Source organism: Haliotis rubra, unplaced genomic scaffold, assembly GCF_003918875.1.
Source record: "Haliotis rubra isolate DU_JTF1 unplaced genomic scaffold, ASM391887v1 Scf34, whole genome shotgun sequence".
In the NCBI taxonomy this organism is placed as follows: domain Eukaryota; kingdom Metazoa; phylum Mollusca; class Gastropoda; order Lepetellida; family Haliotidae; genus Haliotis; species Haliotis rubra.
This window is the reverse complement of record NW_025767013.1, coordinates 2,240,591-2,266,952: the sequence shown is the minus strand read 5'-3', so window position 1 is coordinate 2,266,952 and position 26,362 is coordinate 2,240,591. Positions and strand designations below refer to the sequence as shown.

Below are 26,362 nucleotides of genomic sequence, written 5' to 3'. Positions count from 1 at the left end.
GTTGAAGTGCCATACACTCTATACACCTGACTGGTTGAAGTGCCATATACATCGATGTAACCTTACTTCTTCTCAGACAAACCTGACTGGTTGAAGTGCCATACACTCTATACACCAAGAGATACATCGATGTAACCTTACTTCTTCTCAGACAAACCTGACTGGTTGAAGTGCCATACACTCTATACACCAAGAGATACATCGATGTAACCTTACTTCTTCTCAGACAAACCTGACTGGTTGAAGTGCCATACACCTCTGGTTGATATACACTCTATACACCAAGAGATACATCGATGTAACCTTACTTCTTCTCAAACCTGACTGGTTGAGACAAACCTGAACTGGACTTTGAAGTGCCATACACTCTATACACCAACTGGTTGAAGTGCCATACACTCTATACACCAAGATATGTAACCTTACATGATGTAACCTTACTTCTTCACCAAGACAAAACCTGACTGACTGGTTGAAGTGCCATACACTCTATACACCAAGAGATACATCGATGTAACCTTACTTCTTCTCAGACAAACCTGACTGGTTGAAGTGCCATACACTCTATACACCAAGAGATACATCGATGTAACCTTACTTCTTCTCAGACAAACCTGACTGGTTGAAGTGCCATACACTCTATACACCAAGAGATAAACCTGACTGGTTGAAGTGCCATACACTCTATACACCAAGAGATACATCGATGTAACCTTACTTCTTCTCAGACAAACCTGACTGGTTGAAGTGCCATACACTCTATACACCATATACATCCCTTACTTCTTCTCAGACAAACCTGATGGTTGACCATACACTCTATACACCAAGAGATACATCGATGTAACCTTACTTCTTCTCAGACAAACCTGACTGGTTGAAGTGCCATACACTCTATACACCAAGAGATACATCGATGTAACCTTACTTCTTCTCAGACAAACCTGACTGGTTGAAGTGCCATACACACCAAGACTGATCTATACACCATGATACATCGATGTAACCTTTCTCACTTGACTGGTTGAAGTGCCATCAGACAAACCTGACTGGTTGAAGTGCCATACACTCTATACACCAAGAGATACATCGATGAACCTTACTTCTTCTCAGACAAACCTGTAACCTTACTTCTTCTCAGACAAACCTGACTGGTTGAAGTGCCATACACTCTATACACCAAGAGATACATCGATGTAACCTTACTTCTTCTCAGACAAACCTGACTGGTTGAAGTGCCATACACTCTATACACCAAGAGATACATCGATGTAACCTTACTTCTTCTCAGACAAACCTGACTGGTTGAAGTGCCATACACTCTATACACCATATACATCGATGTAACCTTACTTCTTCTCAGACAAACCTGACTGGTTGAAGTGCCATACACTCTATACACCAAGAGATACATCGATGTAACCTTACTTCTTCTCAGACAAACCTGACTGGTTGAAGTGCCATACAGTCTATGAGTTTAATGGAGATCTGCCATACAGTAAATACACATATTCAGTACTAGAGCCAGACCCGGGATACGGGTTACAGTAGGTTGATAGACTGACACATAAGATGTCTGAAAAACGCAGGGACAAATATATGTACACAGTCATTGAGTTCAGCCTTGCCATAACACAGACAGATCTCATTTGTGGTCAGCCGACCCAGCCTGCCTCACGGTCCCAGAACCATACAATTGTCTGTCAGCCCTTACTGTAATGTAGCCTTACTCCAAGGCTGCATTGTAATTCTATCCTTCAAAGAGGCAAGTTTAGATAAGCAGATATTCTAAGGAAGCTGTTATTTATATTTTTTTAGAAATTCATTACCTTAGAGACTTGTGCAATTCTAACTATAATATGGGCAGCTTTAAATAAAGTAAGTCTACCTTTTGGACAGGTTTGTATCTCCAATCTCACTGGGCTCTTTACAAGTTTAATATAAACATATGTTTCTATGACAATTACATATTTTAAGACAAGACAGTTTATCATCGTTCCTTACACATGCATAAGCACAACCGACATATTCCCTAGTGGGTGATCATCCCTCCAACCATCCTCTTCCGTTCTCCACCTATAGTCTGGCTAACATGTCCTCAACACCTGACACCAGAGGCATGAAGTAGGAATAAATTCCATGGCAATATCAGTTCCTTACCGATGGTCGCAGCTCTAGACACTAGAGTGTTGGCGGCACTGCAAGTATTGATGAATACCAGTTCGGTTGTGCCTGCTGGGTTCCTGCTTTACTCTGATTCCGTGTCACCTCTTGTAGACAGTTTTTTAGTTGGAACCTATCCTTGATCGCCACCTGTCAGTGTTTCCAACATTGGAAAACAGTTTAAGTTATTTAAGATGGACTCTGTGGAATTGGTCTGCGCTATAATCCTTCTTGGAATGGAATATTGTTCCTTTGCTGATAAATTCTTAATTTCACTTCTCACTTCTTTTACCATTCAGTGGAGAAAAAATATAGAACTAATTAAACTGCTGGTGCAACTAGGTGAGTGTATTGCCTTCATTTTTCTTAATATATCACTTTTTAAAACTTTTATAGGAATTTCTTTCAAATACAGGTACTTAACCTTTCCTTTTCATCCAAGAATTTCAAGTTGGTTGGTTTATTGTTTAACGTCACTCTCAGCAATATTCCAGCTATTTGGGTGCGGTCTGTCAATAATTGTGTCTGAACCAGACAATCCAGTGATCAGCGAGTCTGACCACCCGATCCCGTTAGTCGCCTATTTTGACCACCATGGGTTACTGAAGATCAATTCTAGATTTAATCTTCACGGGTCCAAGAATTTCAAGAAAGAATGAAAATGCTAAAAATTGTCATAACTATGCTATGACTTTGAGAGAACAGAGAAGCTGCTGCTGCCGCTGCTATTGACTTCAATGGTGATGTTGATATTATGTTAGGGATGTACTGTCAGTGTTATCAGTGAATCAGCCTTTACACCTTCCCAACTATTTCAACAGGTAGAGGTATTTTGTACAGATCTTATCACCAGTGACATACTTGATCATACAGCTTATTCTCAAGGTCATGACGAAGGTATACACTTAACACTTTACAAACTACTGTTACACAGAGAGCCGCACACCTCATCCACCTTCCCTGCTCTCATTTCATACATTCTCATGTAACTGTGTCAACCACCCATTTCATCGACAAGGTTGTCCAACATCTCACGTTTCTATTTCCCATCAAGCACATATTTGTAGATGCACATAAAAACCTTTGTCGGTTGGGCAGGGTATAAAATCTCATCTATGCAAACACTCTGGCTTCATTCACTGCAGAATGGACACTTATTATCCAAGCATTCCTTGCTGTAGGTAGGTCTCATGAAATTCTCATTTCATCCTTGAAAAAGAACACTTCTTAAAAAAACACTCATCACACGGGAATGATTATGAAACATATGTACAACATTCCGAGCTCTGATAACAGCAAGTACTATGAATTGTATCTTAATATTCATTACCCTCCCATTATACGTATTTCTATAGAGTGTTTGTCGGTGAGGCTTGTGTAGGTGGTATTTGTGTACCTGGTTATTGCACATAATACCCAATTGAGCTCACCTGTGAAAGAAATGGGAGCCTCCCTTGTGTTTATGATGATCACCTGTCATTAATTTTACATCCATGATTGAACAACCAGAATACATGGAAGCTCCCCTTTTGATGGTGCCAGATTGTGAACTACATCTGTTTCTTGAGGTCTTGTATTGAGCCTTATATCTGAACAATGACAATGAATATAAAGAATGCTCTGTCCAACACTACACAGAAGAGACGTCTACTAAGTGTCATCTAAAAAATCTAAAACCCAATGAACAATGACAACAAAATAGCAATAATTACACGATACAGGTTTTTCTCAAACCTAGCTGCAAGGAGCCTATTTTTTGTCAACCAATAATCAATATTATTTAATTTTTTCTATAAAATATAAGATAATAGTCAGTGATTTATTCTTTCCAGACAGAAACATTTCAAAAACATAGGTATGTAAGCAATGGGTTCGGTTTTCTGGATTTTAATTCCAGGAAATGGAGTTAGTAGGTGGAATGAAATATATCTACTTTCATCAAATAATGACAGATATATTAATTTAATCATTAATGTATATTAAAGGAGTTTTTTGAGTAGAGAAAAGCAAGGTATAAACATATATGATACAGCCACCTTTCATGAAACTGACAAAGTTGGAAAACCTCCAGATGACAGCAGCTAAACTATGGTCAAAGAAATATGTTGAATGATATTTGATAACATTTTCAAAAATGTCAGACGACATATAATCAATCATATGAAACGATTCCCCTGATGTTGTTTTCTTATCAGTTAACTCAAAATGAAGCAAAACACAAGATAGTGTCATATATTACATTACATCATTTGTTAGATCCAAATTTCAATATAGTTTGAAATGCTAGTTTTCCTGTCCTAACATTCAAATAATTAATGGTTTGACATCAAAAAGTCTGTCAATCAGAATGGTTTCTGCTTAACATACCATATCAAAATGTGCATACTGCGAAACACTGATATTCTGTGACCACTGCAAATGGCCATTTATCTGCTACTTGAGTGTATATACAATTAGGCTATTACATGGTAACGCTTAGATATATATACCTTTAAGCTGCTAATTACCCAAAAAATACACTGTTGAAGATTGCCGACCTTTACATAATAGCTTCCGATATGACAAACAAGATCTATTAATCATACCTACTAGCGAAGGAGATAGTTATTTTCATATTACTGTTCTATAATTACCCACTGTGCAGGGTCTTCTTACGAACCAATGTGTATGGTTCTCTGCACATACACTTCAGATAATTTATAGATTTTATGATTTGTGTGCAATGTGTTATGGCTCATGACTGAGTATTAATTTTATGTGTTTTTCATGGTATAGCTTTACTAAATATCAATAGCCAATCTAAGCATGTCCACATACTCCAAGTAAAATGTGGTCATGTGCAGTGCACGTTATTTTCACGAAATCAAAGTAAAATACATGCTGTTGTGTAGACTAACACAGCTAGTCTCTGAAATGAATTTATTTTACAGAAAAAGTTTTTAAATCAAAATAATATGCAACAAAAAGGAGCCCAGGGCCTTTCTTCATTTTCAGAAACTGGTAATCTAGACTTGCCACAGATTGTAGACTTGCATGGGCTACATAGGGTATATCTGTTTCAGGGTCTGTATGCCAGACTAGGTGTTGTGCAGAGCACGGATATACAGTGTTGTGTAGTGGGACCTTTTAATCACACAATCCAAGTAGAATATATGTTACTGTGTAAAACATTTATAATTTAAATAATAATTAATTTCATACACTCAAAATCAAGGTGAGAGGTGAGTTGAGATGAAAGATAAGGAGTGAATTGAGGTGAAAGGAGAGTTGAGGTGAGAGGAGAGTTGAGGTGAGAGGTGAATTGAGATGAAAGATGAGGGGTGATCTGAGGTGAGAGGTAACTTGAGGTGAGAGGAGAGTTGAGGTGAGAGGAGAGTTGAGGTGAGAGGTGAGTTGAGGTCAGGGGTGAGTTGAGGTGAGAGTTGAGTTGAGGTGAGATAAGAATTGAGTTAAGTTGAGGTTAACACAGCTTTGAAAAGTGCTTCACTTCAGGTTTGGAAAATCTGAAATGATACATGTCCTAGCCATGCACTACTTTGGTGAAACCCACAAGAGCATCTATGGTGCTGACATACCATGCCACATTATCAGGACAAACGGAGGTCTGAACCCATGATCAGTGGTTTCTGGGATGCCAAGAGCTGCATCTCTGCAGTGGTACGTTAGATCACATCTACAATTCAGTACATAATGATATGAATGATAAAACATTACTTTCTTAATGATTTGGGATCAGAAAGAAATGATTCTGTGAGCCACCTTGATCTACAGCTAAAATTCAGAATAAATACTCAACAATATCCAATATCAAAACCATTATTGTAGTGTAAGTTAAATGTCAAGTGATTAAATATAATCCTAATGTGAAATTTATCAAGCAGAAATATTCTTCTTGGAATATTATATCACATATATCATTCATTTCAATGCAGAAAGTTCAACACATATTATTACATAACAGCACTGCAAAGCCATTTGAAAGTTTGAACCCGCTTCTCACACTGGCTAAAATCAAAATCACCTTGACTGTAGTGCACCTTGTTTACATGTTTATGTACTATTTCACTGTACCATGGTATTCACATTGTTTCTATTTTTATATAATCATCTTCACACCCTCTGTAACGTGACGCAAAGAGCTACAATGAGTCATCTTTCTGAATGGAGTATGGCAATTATATCTTTCATTCAGTGTGAAAGTGTCCCGCTGTACATATTTTTGCAAGTCATTTATACAACCTGTAAACAAACATGTTAATTTGGAAGTTTTTGATAGTTTATTTTGAATAGATATTTTGAAATTTTGAACATCTGCCCATGAATCTGAGCGATGTGACGTTAACAATATCATTTACGAGTAACATACCTAAATACAATAAATGTAAACGTATCTGACAATCAGAAATATGTTTCTCAGTAATCATCATCCTTATCACAAACAAGGGATGGCTGCTTTAAAGTCCCCATCAAAAGTGATAGAAAGTCTAGCCTTGTGTTAGTAATACGTTCAGCCTCGGTGAGGATGATGACTATGTAAATGTGACGTCCTACTCGTCAGGGTTTCTAGTTGTCACTGGGTGTGTCTTCCAGACTTAAACACCTTGTTTACATGTTGTTTAACGCCACACTGCATGATATGAGAGATATAGGATGGCAGTCTGTAACCAGTAAGGCTGCGCAATATAACCAGTTTACTGGTATTTACCGGTTCAGACATGAAAACGATACATATTGCGATACGCTGATTGAAAACCGGTATTTTGACATGCATTCGGAAAACTTCGTAACACTCGGGAATCTTCGGATATTGCCTTGTTTCATTTGTGTCAAATATTATTTACATTTTTATTTTGCCAGGATTGAAAGTTTGTATTAAAGCTTAATCAAACATGATGATTTTGTTTTGTTCTTGCTTTATAAATCTAGCATTAACTCGAGTATAAGTAGTTTTTTTTGTTGAAAAAACTTCTTGCAATATATTGCAATACATATCGCAATATATGCTTTTGCATCGCAATATATCGCAATACAAAAATTCTCTGCAATACCCACCCCTAGTAACCAGCAAGACCAGACAACCCAGTGGTTAACATCATGAGCATCGACCTCCCAACCATCAATCCCGATTTCATGTACTTATATGTTTGTGAGGGATTAGAACTGAAGTAATATCTTTCCTTGATCCTCCATGTCTGATCCTCTGTCTGTGATGACGATCATTCATGTTCATGGAGTATATCTACAGTATGGCATGTCTCTGAATTTTAACCACATTACATAAATGTTATATTTCATAAAAGCTAGGATTGGATGTTGTTTAAAAGCTGCACTCAGAAATATTCCAGCTAAATGGCTATGATCTGTGAATAACTGGGTATGGATAGACAATCCAGTGATCAACATCATGAGCATCGATCTACACAACTGAGATATAATGAACAAAGTCAGTGAGCCTGACCACCAGATCCCGTTAGTCACCTCTTATGACTAACAGGAAATTTCACAGGTTAGAAAAGCCAGGTTTTATATCATCTAATATTGATTGTTAAATTAATATGTCCTTGTGGATATAGTGGCCAACAATGGTGAATGAAACTTTCATGTATTTCATTTTTCAAGCAGGTTGATCTGTGAAGCAAGTCTGGCTTCATCCCTTTGTCCATGAAAGAACATATATAATACATTTGTAGAATATCCACTTTCAAATATGCTCAAATAAGAGATTTTTGACAGATTACAGACATATTTACCTTGGTTAACCAAGGTGCTAGAAGGTTTACATGTGATGGTCTAATAAGAAGGACCGTCACGCCACAGATGGGTACAATGTGTGAAGCCCATTTCTGGTGTCCCCTGCCGTGATATTGATGGAATATTGCTAAAGGCAGAGTAAAAACATACTCACTCACTCAGTGAAGGGTGTTAGAAACTCAGACATAGGTTGTCCTTTATAGTTGATACACATTGGATTGAGTGCTAGATAAAAATATACCTACAATTTAGCCGAGACTGATTCAAAGATTGTCTGTCAAAGTGAAGGCTATATGCCTTAAGAATATTAGAATATTAAGAATATTAGTTTGTGCTCAATACACCTGGTGATGTACAATTGTTCTTCCTAAAAAACATAACTAATCATCTAATTTTATTTCAACCAACGTGCTTTTCAAAAGTACAGTCACATATGTTTATTTGCTTTGGGCTAATACATCAAGTTAAGTCTCAAGATAATGAAATGTAGATTAATTATTCATCAACTCTTACTGTAATTACAAAAGCAATGCTATTTTTTATTACAAAATTTCAATTTTGCCAAATATTGATTATGTCTGACTCCAGTTTGTTATATTAGTTTTTGACTCAGAAGAAAAACTCTAAAGCGTTACAATTTCTACATAAACATAATGGACATGAAAAGTATTATCCAGGGCAAGGATCCAGAACGCTTTTGCAGAGCTTTGACAATTGCAAACCTGTAGTTCACGATAGTGTTATAACTGTCACAGAGCTACAGGTGCTTTGTGCATCTTTGCCTTGGATTATCCTGTTAAAGGTGTCAAATATCCCACTGATAATAAGTGTCGGTTTAAAAAACATTTGCCTTGGCTATGATAATGACATGCTCTGTTTGTCATTTGTGTTGTACATTTGACACTGAGCCCTATATGCTTTGGGGGAATTAAAAGTGGGTTTGCTGTTCATTCAAAACAGTTACTCCAGAAACTACTCTGAGTTTCCAGACACGTTTCTCATGATGAATGCACACTGACAGTGTGCCTTTAAAACCCTGCTCAAGAAATAGACATCAATGTCGTGCTACAGAGTACTTGGGTCCAGATGAAATTTTATCAAGATGCCTCCGTTTTTATTAAACACATCCATCATCTTCAAAGCCTATGATCTCTTTTAACAGAGTTCTTTCTGGTCACAGCAGTTGGCCACATGCAGACCAGACCATCTTACAAGTACATTTTTTGCTATAAACCTATGCAGCTGAATAAACAAGATTTGATAAAAGTTTTCATAAAATTCAAGACATCTGAATGATAAACCAATTCTTCCATTGGTTGACTGCCCTCAGTCAATAAATATTTGACCCTCACTGTCTGTGATTCTTGAACGTGACCCCTTTGCACAAAACTAATTATGTTTGCCTTTGTACTATCATCCTGACAACACAAGTTAAAATAAAAGCAATTTATTCTTGCGCTATTTGTCTACAAATCACATGTCGTTTAACATCTTGCCCTGTGAGTTGATACTGGGTGTCAAATACACAATTAATAACATTTTTTTTACACTAAGATGACACAACTCAAATGCTGCTTGGAACCAGTCTGTGAAAGAAAGACTTCTCTGTAAATTGCAGTTTATTAGTTCCTTAAGTTCAGATGAATGAGTGGGGTCGTGGAAAGGATTTTACATCATTGTCAGCAGTCTCAAAGAATATAAAAAAGCATAATTCAAACCTCTGATGGTAACTCTGATACGGTTGAAATAGAAAAATCAATTCTAACCTTGAGTGAGTGAGTTTAGTTTTACGCCGCTTTTAGCAATATTCCAGCAATATCACGGCGGGGGACACCAGAAATGGGCTTCACACATTGTACCCATGTGGGGAATCGAACCCGGGTCTTCGGCATGACGAGCAAACGCTTTGACCACTAGGCTACCCCACCGCCCAATTCTAACCTTGACCTTCATATGTTCCTATATGGTGGTTGAGGGTGAACGGTCACATAATCATAACACCTCACCTGGTACCCATTTACTGTGAGTTTAACAAAAGTATATTCCAAACGCCCATTTCAAACAAAGTCATGTGCCTGAGGCAATACCCACATGTGTTACACGAGCTTCGGACATCAAAACAGCAAAACTTCGACAACATTTTATGTTTATTGTCATTATAAAGCAAACGTTCTATGTAAATACAACACCAGCTGTGAAAATGAAGACACATCACCACAAAAAGTGGCATTATCCGTTTTCACGACAACAAAACTACTTAATCGACCACAACATGTATTTCCCCAGCAAAAATGATTATGGAAAATATATGCTGATATTTAATTTCAGCTATTTTCAACACGAACAAAAACCTCATGACAAACATCAAACAAGCAATGCATCATTTCAATGCATGAAAACATTGTGTGTTTTATCAACACACCAAACCTGCATCGTATTCCAGGAACATAAAGAAAATAGGGAACTGACAATATCTGGAAACCTGGATTCCTGAATAAAATATTTCTCGCTCTATTACATCTTCCTGAAAACGACTTATATGAGTGCTACCTCCTCTATAGTCTATCTCACAGTCTCTGAACCACATTATTGCCCTACTGCCTAGACTAACATCTAGTCTCTGAAATGAACATATTTTACAAAACAAATAACAAAAAAACACAGTTCATAAAAATTAATCATTAAACACAATGAAAAGGAGCCCTGAGACTTTCTTCATTTTCAGAAATCTAGACTTGCCACATATTCTAGACTTGCATGGGCTTTCTTGGATATATTTGTTTCAGGGTTTGTATGACGGACTACCTACTCCCTATCCGTCCCTGCAATGCTACAATCCTAAATGGAGCAAGTCTAGATTTCATCAGGTTCTGTATATCCATTCTGACTGGGGCTCCTTTCCAATCAAATGGGTTTATTTCTTACTAACAAAATAAGATACATTCAGAGTGAGTGAATATGGTTTTATGCCACTTTTAGCAGTGGGGGACACCAGAAATGGGCTTCACACATTTTACCCATGTGGGGAATCGAACACGGGCCTCCAGCATGACAAGCAAATGCTTTAACCACTAGGCTACCCCACCGCCCAAGATATATTCAGAGAGTATGTTGACTCCAGTCAGGTAGTGCAGCGGCCAGTGGCGGCGGTAGTCAGCTGACTCGCCCCGCCGTAGTTCCATGATATCCCTGTAATTACTCCTGTGCATTATCCGCTGACTGTTTTAACTAAAATGGTTGATGAGAGAGCGCTACCTCTGCTGCGAGAGATAATGAGGCTGTAACATCTTACAAACAGGAACCAGAAGTTGACTACACTGAGTCAAAGAAGTGTGAAGATATATTGCTATATTTATATATCTGGGTGTTCTTGTTGAATTATTGCCTGGTTGTTTGGTTTTAGTTCTGGGAGTTCTGTCTGTGATGAAAATTGAAGCAGCAATTATGAAGTCTGCAATGAAACCATTAGCATTGAAGTAACTTGCAAGGCATCACTCCTTACCAACTGGAATCTGTATAAACTGAATGACTGAGTGAGTGTAGTTTTACGCCTCTTTTAGCAATATTCCAGCCATATCACGGCAGGGAACACCAGAAATAGGCTTTACACCTTGTACCCAAGGAGGGAATCGAACCTTGGTCTTCAGTGTGATGAGCAAACACTTTAACCACTAGGTTACCCCACCACCCCTGTATAAACTGAGTTTACAGACACTTTATCACCTGAATGTGGAGTGCCAGGCTAGGTAACAACAAGTACCATTCTTTAACATCTTTGACCTGCTGCAGACCTTACCACTTCTCTCACTGTCCACTCACCAGGCAGATAGTGTATCTACTTGACCATGTAGATAATCCTCTGAAATTAGTTTGGTATATTCAACTATGCCATGAAGCCTGACCTCCAGGTCAGATTGTAACCTCTTAAGGGTATAGGTTACTGGGGGTCTATTAAACCCCAGAAGCTTGATGGGAAGATCTAATTATGAACTGATTATACCTTTGCTTTTTTCACCTAGAGCTCAAGGGCATTGTCACTTGCATGCAATGCTCTGTTCACCGATATCATGACGCTATGGTATTAGTAAGTCTTGAATGACTAGACATATTTAAGATATACTGTGGAGCACAGTGGTGTAGTGGTTAGCATGCTGGCCTCTCACACCACAGGCCCAGGTTCGAATCCTGGTAAAGACACCAAAATTTGTGACCTGGGTCTCATACTGTGTTGTGTCCCTGGGCAAGGCACTTCATCCACATTGCACTCAGTCCACCAACCTGTTTAAATTGGGTACCTGAGAAGCTGATGTACGGACCTATACGGTCGCACTTGGCTTAGTAGCTGCTTTGAAAGTGCAATTCCGTCAGTGTAATAATGTAACGCCAGAGAACAGCATTGCATTTGATTCTAGTCGCAAAAAATTAGAATTATTATTATTATTATTACTTTTAGATTCAGAAACAATGAGTGAGTGAGTGAGTTTAGTTTTATGTCGCATTCAGCAATATTCCAGCCATATGGCGGCGGTGTGTAAATAATCGAGTCTCGACCAGACAATCGAGTGATCAACAGCATGAGCATCGATCTGCGCATTTGGAAACCGATGAGACAGCACTTCTTTGTTTTTTCTGCCAATGCATCAACTACCTTGTGTTGTAGATGGGACCTTTGGCCAGGAGTGAGTGTGTGAGTGAGTGAGTGAGTGAGTGAGTGAGTGAGTGAGTGAGTGAGTGAGTGAGTGAGTGAGTGAGTGAGTGAGAGAGTGAGTGAGCGAGAGAGAGTGAGCGAGTGAGCCAGTGAGAGAGCGAGTGAGAGAGAGCGAGCGAGCGAGCGAGCAAGCAAGCAGTAGGCCGATGGTCCTCATCAATCAACTGATACATCCGGCCAATATCTCAGATACAATTTATGAATGAAGTTACTCTCAGACCTGGTTTCAGCATAAAATCAAAGGTCACTGATAGTCCCCACATTGTTCAAATTTTCCCACTCACTTTACCCATTAGGTAATCAACAGAACATGACGCTACATGATCCTACAGCATCAAAGATAATGGTTTTGTCAACACCTAAAGCAACGAAAATATAACAAACCGGCTTTGAGGACCAAACCGCATCAACCAAAGTGCCTGCAGCAAATAGCCCTATTTACTTTAACCAGCTAACCTTGCTGGGCAGACTGAACCAAAAAGGCTGCCTCTTATCTGCCACGATAGTAAATCCAAATATGGATACAGTACAATGTACATTGACACAGCATCTCTCATTGTACAGTACAAAACCTGATCTGGAATCACACATTCATACAAACAGATGCTTAAATATGCATGACCACAGGATCAATATTTCATCTTCAATTTTCAGAAATGTGTATCATATATGCTCTCACGGAGGATCTAAAGCTAAGCCAATACGGCACCAAATGAACAGTATTTGTACTTCAGCATGTCTCGGGACAAGATGTATTCCTGTGATTGGATGTTGGCATCGACAGATTTATGATCAGCTGGTGAAACAATGCCAGACCTTTGGGTTACATTATTGCGATTAGTACGAGACCGAGACAACATACTCCGTCTATAGACAGAAGGATTCATAACAGAATGAGAGAAGTGAATTCAGGAGAGTGATTAAACATTTATTTGAATGTTTATAAATGAGACAGGTCTGTTAAAAAAATCAGTGTTTTCCATTCAGTTATCTATCGTGAATAAACAATGAAATATATAACTCTGTGATTGTATGAATGTGTTTTTCAGTCAGTAGTACTATCTACATTACGCCAGTTTGAGTGATGCACAACTGGGTTTGAATATGGCAACATGCTTCAGCCATTAGTTATAGTATTGATTGATATCACCGGCATGAAATGTCAAGCTGAATCACAGATTTCACAGGTAGCATACAAAAGAAAACTGCTCTGGTTCAATCAACGTAACCAATCCTTCCTTTGCACCAACATCACATTTCACACGTAGCAAAAGAAAGGAAATTGTTCTGGATTTGTTCATAGCCAATCCTTCCACTGCATCAACTTTATGATGTATTAACTCACACATTTCACAGGTATAAAAAAAACCAACAACTGTTCTGGTTCAATCAATGTAACCAATCCTTCCTTGGTACCAACTTCATAATTTGTTAAATCGCACATTTCACGCGTAGCAAAAGAAAGGAAATTGTTCTGGTTTTGTTCATAACCAATCCTTCCACTGTACCAACTTTATGATGTATTAACTCACACATTTCACAGGTATCAAAGAAAAAAACAACTGTTCTGGTTCAATCAATGTAACCAATCCTTCCTTGGTACCAACTTCATAATTTGTTAAATCGCACATTTCACGCGCAGCAAAAGAAAGGAAATTGTTCTGGTTTTGTTCATAGCCAATCCTTCCACTGTACCAACTTTATGATGTATTAACTCACACATTTCACAGGTCTCAAAGAAAAGAAAACTGTTCTGGTTCAATCAAAGTAACCAATCCTTAACCATTCTTTCATTTGCACCAATGTCCCAATTTATTAAGTCACACATTTCACAGATAGCAAAGAAAAGGAAACTGTTCTGGTTTTGTCACTAACCAATCCTTCCTTTGCACCAACTTTATAATCTATTATATCACACATTTCAGAGGTAGCAAAAGAAATGGAAATGTTCTGGGTTTTGTTATTAATCAATCCTTCTTTTGTACAAGCTTCACAATTTAATACATCACACATTTCACAGGCACTGTAAAAATGAAAAGTGACTGGTTTCTGTTCCCTAACCAATCCACTTTTTGTACTAACTTTATGATTCAATAACACAGTGACATGAAGTGACATGCATAACAAACATGACTTTCTGTGTCTTTTTAAAACCTTACAATTTATAACACAGTTGCAAAACATGCAACACAGGAGACTTTTGCCGTGTTTCTTAGGGTGGTGGGTAGCCTAGAGGTTACACCGAAGACCCGGGTTTAATTCCCCGCATGGGTACAATGTCTGAAGCCCATTTCTGGTGTCCTCTGCTGCGATATTGCTGGAATATTGCTAAAAGAGGTGTAAGGCTAAACTTACTCACTCACTCACCGAGTTTCTTACAATTTTGGTGGGAAATATATTTAAATACAACTGCCCAACAACTAAATATGAAATTCAAGGACAGAGAATAACCAGTCTGGATTATCAGACGAAACAGATTCTCTTGGCATAACAGATGAATCATAGCAACAAATCTGTGTCCACGCTGAGATTTGGATGTGAACTTTTAAATAAACATCCATCACCAAAAATGGATGCTATGTGGCTATTATGAACAACCAATCTTTCTTTATTTGTCCGTCATGACAAGTTAGAAAGTTTGATAACCACTCTGAGAATAAAATAATATTGACATTGAGTCTTTATAGGCATTTAGAAGTTGGATCTAATTATAAAGGTTATGAAGAGACAGGAAGTAGCCCTAAAACACTGACTATGTGTAATAAAGAAGTTATTATCCACGATATTCCTTGTCATCAATCTTGATATTGTAATTCAAAACTAAGTAAACTTCTTTTGAATATTATAATGCTTAAGGCTTGGGCATGTGAACAAATTTTTCCTGCAGATAAAACGGTATTGAATATTTTTGCATATGGAGAAAATACTACAATATTCTTATTGCACATATCATCTTTTGGTTTTAAAATAACAAATATACTGTAGAACCTATTAGTTGGAGATATTCCCCAAAGCAGGGACAATCACAAACAACTGAGATGTCACATTTGTGCATGTGTATTTCTGCATGTTCATTACAGGGATGCCTCATTCACTCAACTATCTACATTGATAGTGTAGAAAAACTGTCATGCACTTAGAGCTTGTTAAAACAGCTGAATCCGGTCTTGATCCTTTGAGCAATGTATCATTTTTACGTAGATATGAGTTTTTCATAGTTTATCCTGGGAACAGTAAAATCAATATGTTATTAACTATTATTTATGATGCAAGCACCCTTTAGCTAACATGATACCTCTGTATAGAGCAGTGCCATAAATGTCCTAATTGGGTATTGGTTTTCCCATATCTATATAGCCCAGATTAAAAACCTATAAAGATACCGTACCTGTGATCATGTACCTTTAAGGAATGGTTATTTGTTACTGCCACAGACAGCACTGACAATCTACTTTGTTCTCTACAGAAATTGCTACCAGGTTGCCTGAAGAAGGATTGACCAAACACTACCCATGCATAGCCTAATTGGTGCCAAAGTTATTGAATATATCATGTTTGTGTTGCAAGAACAGAGCTCAAAGGTTAAAGAAGAGTGTGTACTCGGGGATGCTGTTTGCTGAAGGCATCCATTTGATTAGAGTCGGTGTATCAGTGTGATGCTATGCGTCACCTACCTGTGGCTACCAATGATAGCGCCGCCAGACTGACCAGAACGTCCAAAGGTAATATCCGTATCCGCCAACTGACCATTATAGCACGATAGAGAACATATCCTGGAACCAAGCTTTCACAGACACCTTTTTCACCGGTGCCATTATTGGTATAACATTAGTATTATTAACTCTCCATTAAGTTGTAGGCTGATGGCTTAAAAGCTCATTAGTGGATCCTAGTCATTGGTCGAAAATTCCTGCGTCCGACATACACTTGTGAATAACTTGCTAGACTTGCCTCCCTGTCACAAACGGCGTCTACTACATACAACAATTCACATTAACTGTCACGGCGAAATTGATATATTATTCTTGACCACTCGAACCGATTCCAGTCATCAGCACCTTCAAAACGGCTATTTCAACTCCCGAAATTGCAAATGATCTGATTTTTTGCACATCAGCAAACAAGAAACTGTTCCAAATTACGTCGGTTGATTGCAGCAACAGATCGATGTACCTTGAGATTTTCTGCTCCACACGAGTTTAACTCTTTCATTTTGTGCTGGTGGTATTCCATGGACTATTAGTTGATTGTGGTGTAATCCAGGCTGAAGGAGGTCTCTGCACTCCTTCTCTGTAACATACAAGACCAATCACTGACAAGCCATCAATACTTCCTACAAACCGACACAAACTCAAACTAATCCTAGTAATCAGACTCAAGTTTACATTTCTCACCATCGCAACTTCCAACCATATTTACTTCCTCCGAACACATCAATACCCTGATGACTATTTTCATCATATATTTACAAACATAAGGCGTATTAATTAAGTTGATAAATGAATTGGAACAGAAGCTATAACAGACATAGATGGCTATTTTCATTATATATTTAAATACATAAGGTGTATTAATTATGTTGATAATTGAATTGGAACAGAGTCTATAATGGATATAGATGGTTATTTTCATCATATATTTACAAATATATGGCACATTGATTAAGTTGATAAATGAATTGGAACAGAAGCTATAACAGATATAGATAACTGTTTTCATCATATATTTACAAACATAAAGTATCTTAAATATATTGATAAATGAATTGGATCAAAGGCTATAGCATCTATAGATACTATTTTCATCCTATATCTACAACCATAAAGCATCTAAATTATGCTGATAAATGAATTGGAACAGAAGTTATAACAGATATAGATAACTATTTTCATCATATATTAATAAATGTAAGGCGTATTAAGTTTGTAGATAAATGAATTGGAACAAAGGCTATAACAGATATAGATAACTATTTTCATCATATATTTACAAACATATAGGATCTTAGCTGATAAATGAACTGGAACAAACTCTATAACAGATATAGATAACTATTTTCATCATATATTTACAAACATTATGATGTTAGCTGATAAATGAACTTGAAAAAAGGCTATGACAGATATAGATAACTATTTTCATCATATATTTACAAACATATAGGATCTTAGCTGATAAATGAACTGGAACAAAGGCTATCACAATTGTTTCCTCACATTGTATTTAGGAAAACTGAAACTACACTTCTATATTGATCATCACTTGGATCGTAAACATGCCATTAATTACTATGGTTTCAATAAAAATACATACAGATTCATTTCTGAAACAATATCCAGTGTGAATTAAGTAGTGGTGTTGTATTCAAGACCACTGTCTACAATGACAGAACACACTACAGTAATTACCCCGAGCTTAATCTGAAGCAGATGTCACTAACCTAGACCCCATTCCTAGACCTCCCCATCCTCCGTACCCGAAGCTGACACTTACCGTGGAGCATATACAACCAGGAGTACCTACATCCTCCCCAACTTGCACATACCTTCACACCAACACTCATGTATCAATAACTCTCCAATATTGATTATGTCAACTCACTCTGCGAGCTGCACACGTCTTCCAGCCCCTTTAACACGGCTAAGCATGTGTGTGAGAAGGCATGCTTACCGATCGTCTTCCGGCAACCGCTGATGATCAATGGTTTCAATCCGAGAGCTATGGTGGGTTTGATCAGCAGTAACCAAAGACTGACAACAACACTACTGTGACAGCCTGTCCTTATACCGGTGTCAGGTACAATTGTAAAACTGTGTGTTATCATCACACGAGAGAGGTGCGCAGGGAGTTATACACACTTGGAAGTATTTCACTTCAATGATACTACTACCATCACAACAGTTGTAACATGGGAATGCTATTTAAAATAAGATGTCATAGTACATAATTGGTTTGATATTATCAAACTTTCTTGCTTATATATTTTCAAATAATGGCATTATTATACAACATATTCAGTATTGTTTATAATAATGAAGTAAATTTTTATGATTTTTTTATAGCTAGTCTTATGTTTGTAAATTTATAAAAAAACAGAGCTTATCGTTATAATGTTTTTGACATTATAGTTACAGAGACATGCATTGTTCCAACCATATCTTAAAACATAACAGAAAGTGTTCTACTTGTTTAGCAGCTTGTGATAGCTGTAAGTCTTATACTCACGTCTATATCAGGAGTCCAGTTGTTGTAACAGTTGTTGAGTTGTAACTCCACCGATCACACTGTTGATCACAACTTGTACAAAATAACGAACAATAATCCCTTCACCGTACACAACAACTCCTTTCTCCTCCACGTTTGCGCTGCGTCACGACTACAGCTCAGTGCATTCAAATTTTCAACCAACCGTGGATGGTTTTCAAGGCTCTGATGACAGATTCCTATCTTTTTTAATGAAAGCAGTTACTTTGTGGCCCTGAAATACCACACACTTATCATCATCTGTAACTCTTCAGATCAGCAACATCATAGCTGCCGTCCCCTTCCAAACTAATCACGAGCCACTGATCGTATCACTTGTCAAACATCAGTTTACGAAAGATCTAAGCCGCTGTGCCTTATAATCACATTGGTTCTCGTATTAATCCAACACACAGGTAATAATCAATCCACTGAGTCGGTTCACTTCATTATGTGTCCCGTCTGCCGAGCACGAGACTGAACCTGAATAAGTCTGTCCCGACGCCTGTCCAACGCCGATCATCCCGAGTAGAGTTCCGATCCTCTCATCTCAACACTCCTCGTCATAGTCGGCCAACCAGCTCACCTGGAAGAAGACGGACAATTAAATAACCTCACAGGGGTAAATATCATTAGCCGGTGGCAAGCCTCCTCTGCTGTGTATCAATGTACCCACTCTCGCTGTTGAAACGTACAAGCCTCTCCTCGCTCCACACACATTCTACAGGCATAACAGTGGGTGGGGACAAATTCCTAGTAATGGGGGTGGATTGCAGGGATTTATGGGTACAATAAATCAGGGCCGAGGCACAGGGACAGGATTACTGTAAACATTCAGGCAATTTTGTATGATCATAAATTGGTTATAACCATTGATATATCTGATTTAAGTTGTATCCTATCAACAGTTTGATACAATATACAACAGTGAAGATAAACGCTGAGTCGTTCCACTTTCATGTTTCTACTGCAGAGGTAAAGTTAATCTTAACAAGATAAACTTAAAAGGGATATTTTCATGATAATCTACCCACTTTGTCATGGAACACCTTTTCACAACAGCGGCTATGTAGGACAATTACAAGTAACATATATTATTAATTGTCATATAAGTGTAGGCTCTAATGAATCTTGAAAGTAATATTTCATCACAAAATATGTCATAAAAGCACATTACTATCATTGATTAGATCAGAAAACATGTTACAAATATTGATAGCAATTTTAAATTTATATATGAACTGCTATCATTATTGAAAGCATCAGTGAGCTGGACAGTTTATAGGACACAACCAGGCCTGAAGAAGCCAAAGCTTGAAACGCTCAGTAACTTAACACAAAATATCAGTAAAATACACAAACACCCTTCAACCTCTGGAAAATGGAGTCTCTTTGTATCCTATTTCATCCTATCAGTGGGGATATTGAGGAACCCCAGTGATATTTGAAATCACAACTTCCCTCCCTATATTGAAGCAGGGAGTCTGTCAATCTAGGTCCGATTCATTGCGTTAGCTGGGATACGGTGGAGAGTGGTGGGGAAGTTTTGTAGCCGTATGATCCATTCCACGCTAAACACACATTAAGTTTACCCTCTGCCTGGCTGAGACTCTTCTATCAAAGCATTAGCACGTTCTGAAGACATTACATTCGTCCCTTCGACATTTGAAAATACATTAACGTTGTGAATGTCCACGCTGTTTGCATACAGGACAGCTTCTTGCTGCCACTGCTGGTGAATACCTTCATTTCAACATTACAACAACACCCCATTATAGCACCCAGCTTCCAGTACAGACATTTTGGATCGACTTTTCTCGGTGTGACATTCAGGCTGCTAGAAGTGACAGTCTCCCTCATAGATTGATAGCACCATGAACTGTAACACCAGAGTGCTCCATAATAAAGTACAGCAACCCTTTCTCCCTCCATATCTGTCACACGATATATTGGTCACCGCATACACACACTCGACATGAAAGCCGGGACATGATTCTTTTTAAAAAATCATTTTTTTAGTCAGGCGTGTAATCTTTGATCCATATGGTGTGAAATACATACCTTGTGTTGACTTTCATGTGGAGGATTCACGCTCAATGTACAACACGGGTGTGATAAGCTGCACCTTTGTGTTTACTGCAGTTTACTTCGAGGGATTTGCCTATAGCCTTCCCCACACAAGGAGATCTGTTTGAGGTTTCATAGGCATTGTGGCCACTGTCAGTGATTGAAGTATGCTCCGATTTTTAATTCAGGCTTTTAACATGTACACAGCAATAAACTGGGCGTGTTCCCAATGTAATTTACATATTTATTGACACATTAGAAAAGCACATACAAACAGATTATTTATAGATACAAAACCACATGCATGTTGAGTGCATGTCACAGTGATTTACATACGTTTTCAAACAAAGTGCCCTTTGCAAACTGCGTCAGATCGTGATATAGTATAGTTCATATTTTCGTAAATTTAGAGGAAGTTTAACATTAATTATGACTGAAAGAGCATGATTTAAGAAATTAAATTTGGAAATCTTTACTGACATTGCTCAGGGGTGGACATAACTTTAAAATTGCTAGTGTACTCTGGAACAGTGGCACAAGTAAAATCACTTGCCCTGATAATTTTCCCACTATACTGGCCGATTTTCTTGTTGATTTTTTAAATAAACAACATAATAAACATTGGAAAGTCAACTGGACACCAGTACAGTGTGATATACAAATTTGCTTGCCCGACAGAAAAAAACACTGGACTGGGACGTCGGGCAATGGGTTATTTCCACCCCTGATTGCTGTAGACTTGATGAATGTCTGCATGAAAGTAAGTGTAGATACTACCCTGATTACAATTTGAAATATTGTAAAATTAGAAAAATATATCATACATCTATTTATGAAGTCAGTAATTTTGTTTGATATGATTTTGTCATTTCATTGTCAACAAGCTTTCATCCACATAAATATTTTGAACAGGACAAATGTCTTCCTTCCTATAAATATACATGCTACGTTTCCCTTCGTCTGTATGTTCATAAATTAAATGTCGCATACATCTGGGGTGTTTATTAAATTTAACATATATTTACATATATCTACATATTTAAAAGGTAAGACTGCATTAAATTCTCCAGATTAATCAATAATGTTACTGATATACAGATGGTATTGTAACATACCCTATAAAACTATAAACATTTATTGTCATATGTAGATGGATTCATTGTTTCATCTGCCAATTGATGAGACACCCGAGAACATATGGGACAGATGTAGTCTCATGTCAAGTCAAAATGACAATTACACCTTTCTGTCAAACTCACCTTACGAACTTGAATACCTCAATAATGATGCATGAGTATTTTTTTGTAATTCTACAGAACAAGCTTTACCACAATTTTGTAAAATATTCTCTTGATTATAGTTTAAGGTTTTACAGTCATGAATCAGACCTAATTATTGAATGTTTGTACTAAACAATGTACATATTTCACAACGAGATGTGGGAACGGTAGCATAGTATCAAATGCCAAATTTAATTGCCCTTAATAAAGATTCCACCCCCACAGTTGAATTGCACAACATTTCACTATGCATGCTTCAATGCAGCATTACGACAAATTAAAATTGAGATAAACATGACTTCGGAGATGCACAATAGAATGTCGTGATGTAAATTTCCCCCAAACATGTTGATGCTTTTGTGTAAGAGATGTCGAAGAAGTGAGTTATGACAGGACAAACCTTAATTGCCAATCAGTAGGAGCTCCAGCCATGGGTTCCAAATCCAATTACGCTTAAAGATTTTTTGGGATAATATTTGTAATTATTAAAAAATGAATGTAAATTGACATTGAACATGAAAATGCTGATTTCAACTTCAGATCATTAAATAACCGCTTTTTTGATAAAAGAAACATTTCTACATTTGCAAATGTTCAATGAAATTTAATAATGGAAAATTCAATTAGGGGAAGTGGACAGAATAATGGTCATGGTGAAATTAAAGGAAAATTATTTCAGGGAAAGAATGACTGAGGTGTGAGCTCACTAGAGGTATTAAAGTTCTTATGTTTGCCTATAGGCAAGCTGGGACTACACAAACCAGGGACTGGGTTTGATCCTGTGGTATAAAAAGGTCAAGGTACTGTAACTTACCTGTATGAATATATTTACATGGATGTGTGTACTATCAGGGATATTTTTCACCACAAAATAAGAAAAGAATGGCTCTTATAAAAGATTGAAGCACTGAAATATAAGGTATAAATGTTAACAGTCATTAAAGTGTATATATATAGTTGTTTGTTTGTTTGTTTGTTTGTTTGTTTGTTTGTGAGTGAGTGAGTGAGTGAGTGAGTGAGTGAGTGAGTGAGTGAGTGAGTGAGTGAGTGAGTGAGTGAGTGAGTGAGTGAGTGAGTGAGTGAGTGAGTGAGTGAGTGAGTGAGTGAGTGAGTGAGTGAGTGAGTGAGTGAGTGAGTGAGTGAGTCTTCAAGTCAAATGTGAAACGAACCTGGCCTCTGGCATTTCTGACAATCTAAACAATCTTGTGACTGAGTGCTCTTTGACAACTGACTAACTTTAAGCCTCAGATAAACTGACTCAAATGCCATACTTCAGGCAAAGAAACATGAAACAATACAGCATGCAAGACACATTATATAAATAATTTAATGGTCTAATATCAGTTCAAGCTACCATGACAAGTCCCTTCGATATCCTGGACTTTACGCTGAGTGGTTTAATGATAAGAGGACAACACTTACATACAAATGATGATGTTAAATGATGCTGAACCACTTGGTTCCAAAATCAAACAAAGATTTATTGACCAAAAATTTAGAAAGAGGAGTTTTATCTTCTATATATGACATCAAACATCTTGAGGCCAACCAGTATACAAACATTTGTGGTGCCAGACTACATGACTCCCAAGTATGAAATATTTCACTGACTAGTCACTCATGGGGTTTTCAAAATGGTTCCTTGAATATTCATGTTAAATGTGTGCATGGGTCAAATTTGAAAATATTGGCAAAAAAGCAAGCTGAGTTAAACTATATACTAGTTACATGTTATCATTTTAACATACACATTGTAACTCTTCAAATGTGTTTTTCTGTATGGCAATCTTTGTAACCAAATTAGCTCAAATCCTCTTGTGAGAAGAAAATTGATTCATTGTTGACAAAATGAATGTTATGTTCATGAGTAGGTAAGGTAAAAAATATGAACTTTACTCAAAATGTGTTTTTTTGCTTTGCATATTAATTTCCTATATGATTAACCTCAGGGACACTTCATTCAAAAATAATTTTCCTACCTATCCCTATATAATATCCAATATTCCAACATCATTTGAAAAAGTGTTTTCCTTTGAAGCATTTTTGTAAAGAAGCCTGGAACAGACACTCTGTCATACCCAAGACACCAGAAGGTATGTATGGTAATTATTACCACTGATTACTACAGGAGGAAATATGTCAGCAATGCCACAGATATAAATAACATCCAGAGTTGGCCCAAACTCTAATGGCATCATTACCAGAATGGCATGGCATCAAGGTATTGAATGTTCCGCTGATAATGTCACAAGATAACTGCACAGTCACAGTGTGGAGACATCTCTCTGTGTAGTAACCTTTTTCCTTGTCCCTCTTGCCTTCCTTATATATACGGACCGCCTCCGTGGTGCAGTGGTTAGAGCGTCCGGCCGGAGAGTGGAAGGTCGTGGGTTCGAACCCCCACTGTGTCATACCAAAACACGTTAAAATATGGTACTTGTTGGTCCCTGCCTGGTGCTCGACATTAATGGGTACAACAAAGACTGGTTGGCTCAGTCAGTATAATGTGTCTGAGTGGGGTATTCATGCTTCACTGCGGGCATGGTATCTCAGTGGGCTAGCACTATAAAACCAGCTGAAGTCTGGGCTAGTACAAGCAGCCGCACATACACATACACACGCATGCACGTTGTCATATCAGCGCAATATTCTCAAGCACGATGTTAAACCCAATTTCACCTCACCTCCTTATATATACTGAAGGAAACAAATAAGGGAACACCACTTCATTGCAGTGTTCCTCTATCTATTCTCAGATTCTCACCCACAGTGCGATACAAAGCTTGTGAAGAAACCGGGAAAAGAATAAAGCAACACTTGCGTTTTCATGTGTTCCCTTATTTGTTTCCCTCAGTATACATCCAATGATTGGGCTCAATAAAAATTACACTTTTTCAGTAAAGTTCAGATTCTTGTACTTTGTTAGGTTGAGTTCGATATTGGATTCAAACCCAAACCTTCAGAGTCAGGCACCTTATCAGAAGGGTTGTCCAACTTCCATGTTTGTGGAAGCCATGCGACTGAGTGGGTTAGATGGCTGACTTCGTGTGTTGGCGATTAGGTCCCTGACTCTGTGAGTGTGGGTTCGAATCCAGTATGAGACTCAACAAACAACAGTAACAGAACTGTACTTTATTGACAAAGTGTAATCCCAAATATACATGTTACATTTGACCACTTTCTAAATGGCATTGTGTATTCATTTATTACATTGGGTATTTTTAGATATTATTCATGCTATGCATTTATAATTCAGATATGTTTGTTGAAACGCCCTTTCATGTGACTGCATTTGATATCTGACAAGCAATAAAAATAGCACCAAGAACATAATGACACCCGTTCCATAAACAGTCGCAAAGGTAGGAGACAATAGTATAAATATTAAACATGGAAATAAATAACATTCACACAAAGTGCTATGCTTCCATGGAAATACTGGTATCAGTAACAATTGTAATGAATAATGTATGCCAGTCACCTGGAGAGAGGTTGTAAATGGTAAAACAGTAATGATAACATATGAGACACATATCAGTATAAGTTGTGGTGAATAAAAATATTAATTACATCTATTTGTTGACCTGACACATTTTTGTACACTTTGTGAAGATAAATTTGTTATGCAATAATGAGCATGGCATATGACAATAAATAGTTGTACAGATAATCATTCTAGGCAGGAACCACCAATGTTGGCTTTTTATAAACTTTACATGCATTTATCAACACTGCAATGTTTACCATCATGATAGGTATTTACCATCACAAAGGGCACTGTATGGGCACGTACCACCGCTGTGGTTATTTACCACTTAAGCATGTTTCACCACTATTATATTTACCACCACAATGGCCATCTAGCACTGTTTAAGATATGTACCACCACTGTGGTTATTTACCACCTAAGCATGTACCACTACTATTATATTTACCACCACAATAGCCATCTAGCACTGTTTAAGATATGTACCAGGTACATACCACCACTGTGAGTATTTACCACCTAAGCATGTTCCACCACTATTATATTTACCACCACAATAGCCATCTAGCACTGTTTAAGATATGTACCACCACTGTGGTTATTTACCACCTAAGCATGTACCACTACTATTATATTTACCACCACAATAGCCATCTAGCACTG

At 37.5% G+C, this 26,362-nt stretch overlaps 1 protein-coding gene across 6 annotated transcripts in view; it reads right to left on the bottom strand.

Moving 5' to 3' along the window:
* Positions 1-26,362, bottom strand: part of LOC124284589 (zwei Ig domain protein zig-8-like) — a 164,666-nt gene that overhangs the window by 75,878 nt on the left and 62,426 nt on the right. Inside the window, exons 1-3 of one of the 6 annotated variants that reach the window (XM_046720692.1) lie at positions 20,927-21,055; positions 18,848-19,451; positions 16,297-16,912 (exon numbers count right to left, since the gene is read on the bottom strand). In XM_046720692.1, the coding sequence (XP_046576648.1) occupies positions 16,297-16,372 (76 nt within the window). In that variant the 5' untranslated portion in view covers positions 16,373-16,912; positions 18,848-19,451; positions 20,927-21,055. Of the gene's footprint in view, positions 1-16,296; positions 16,913-18,115; positions 18,366-18,847; positions 19,452-20,926; positions 21,056-26,362 lie in introns of those variants that run through there. The other 5 variants (XM_046720698.1, XM_046720693.1, XM_046720696.1 and 2 more) reach the window with 5 other exon arrangements.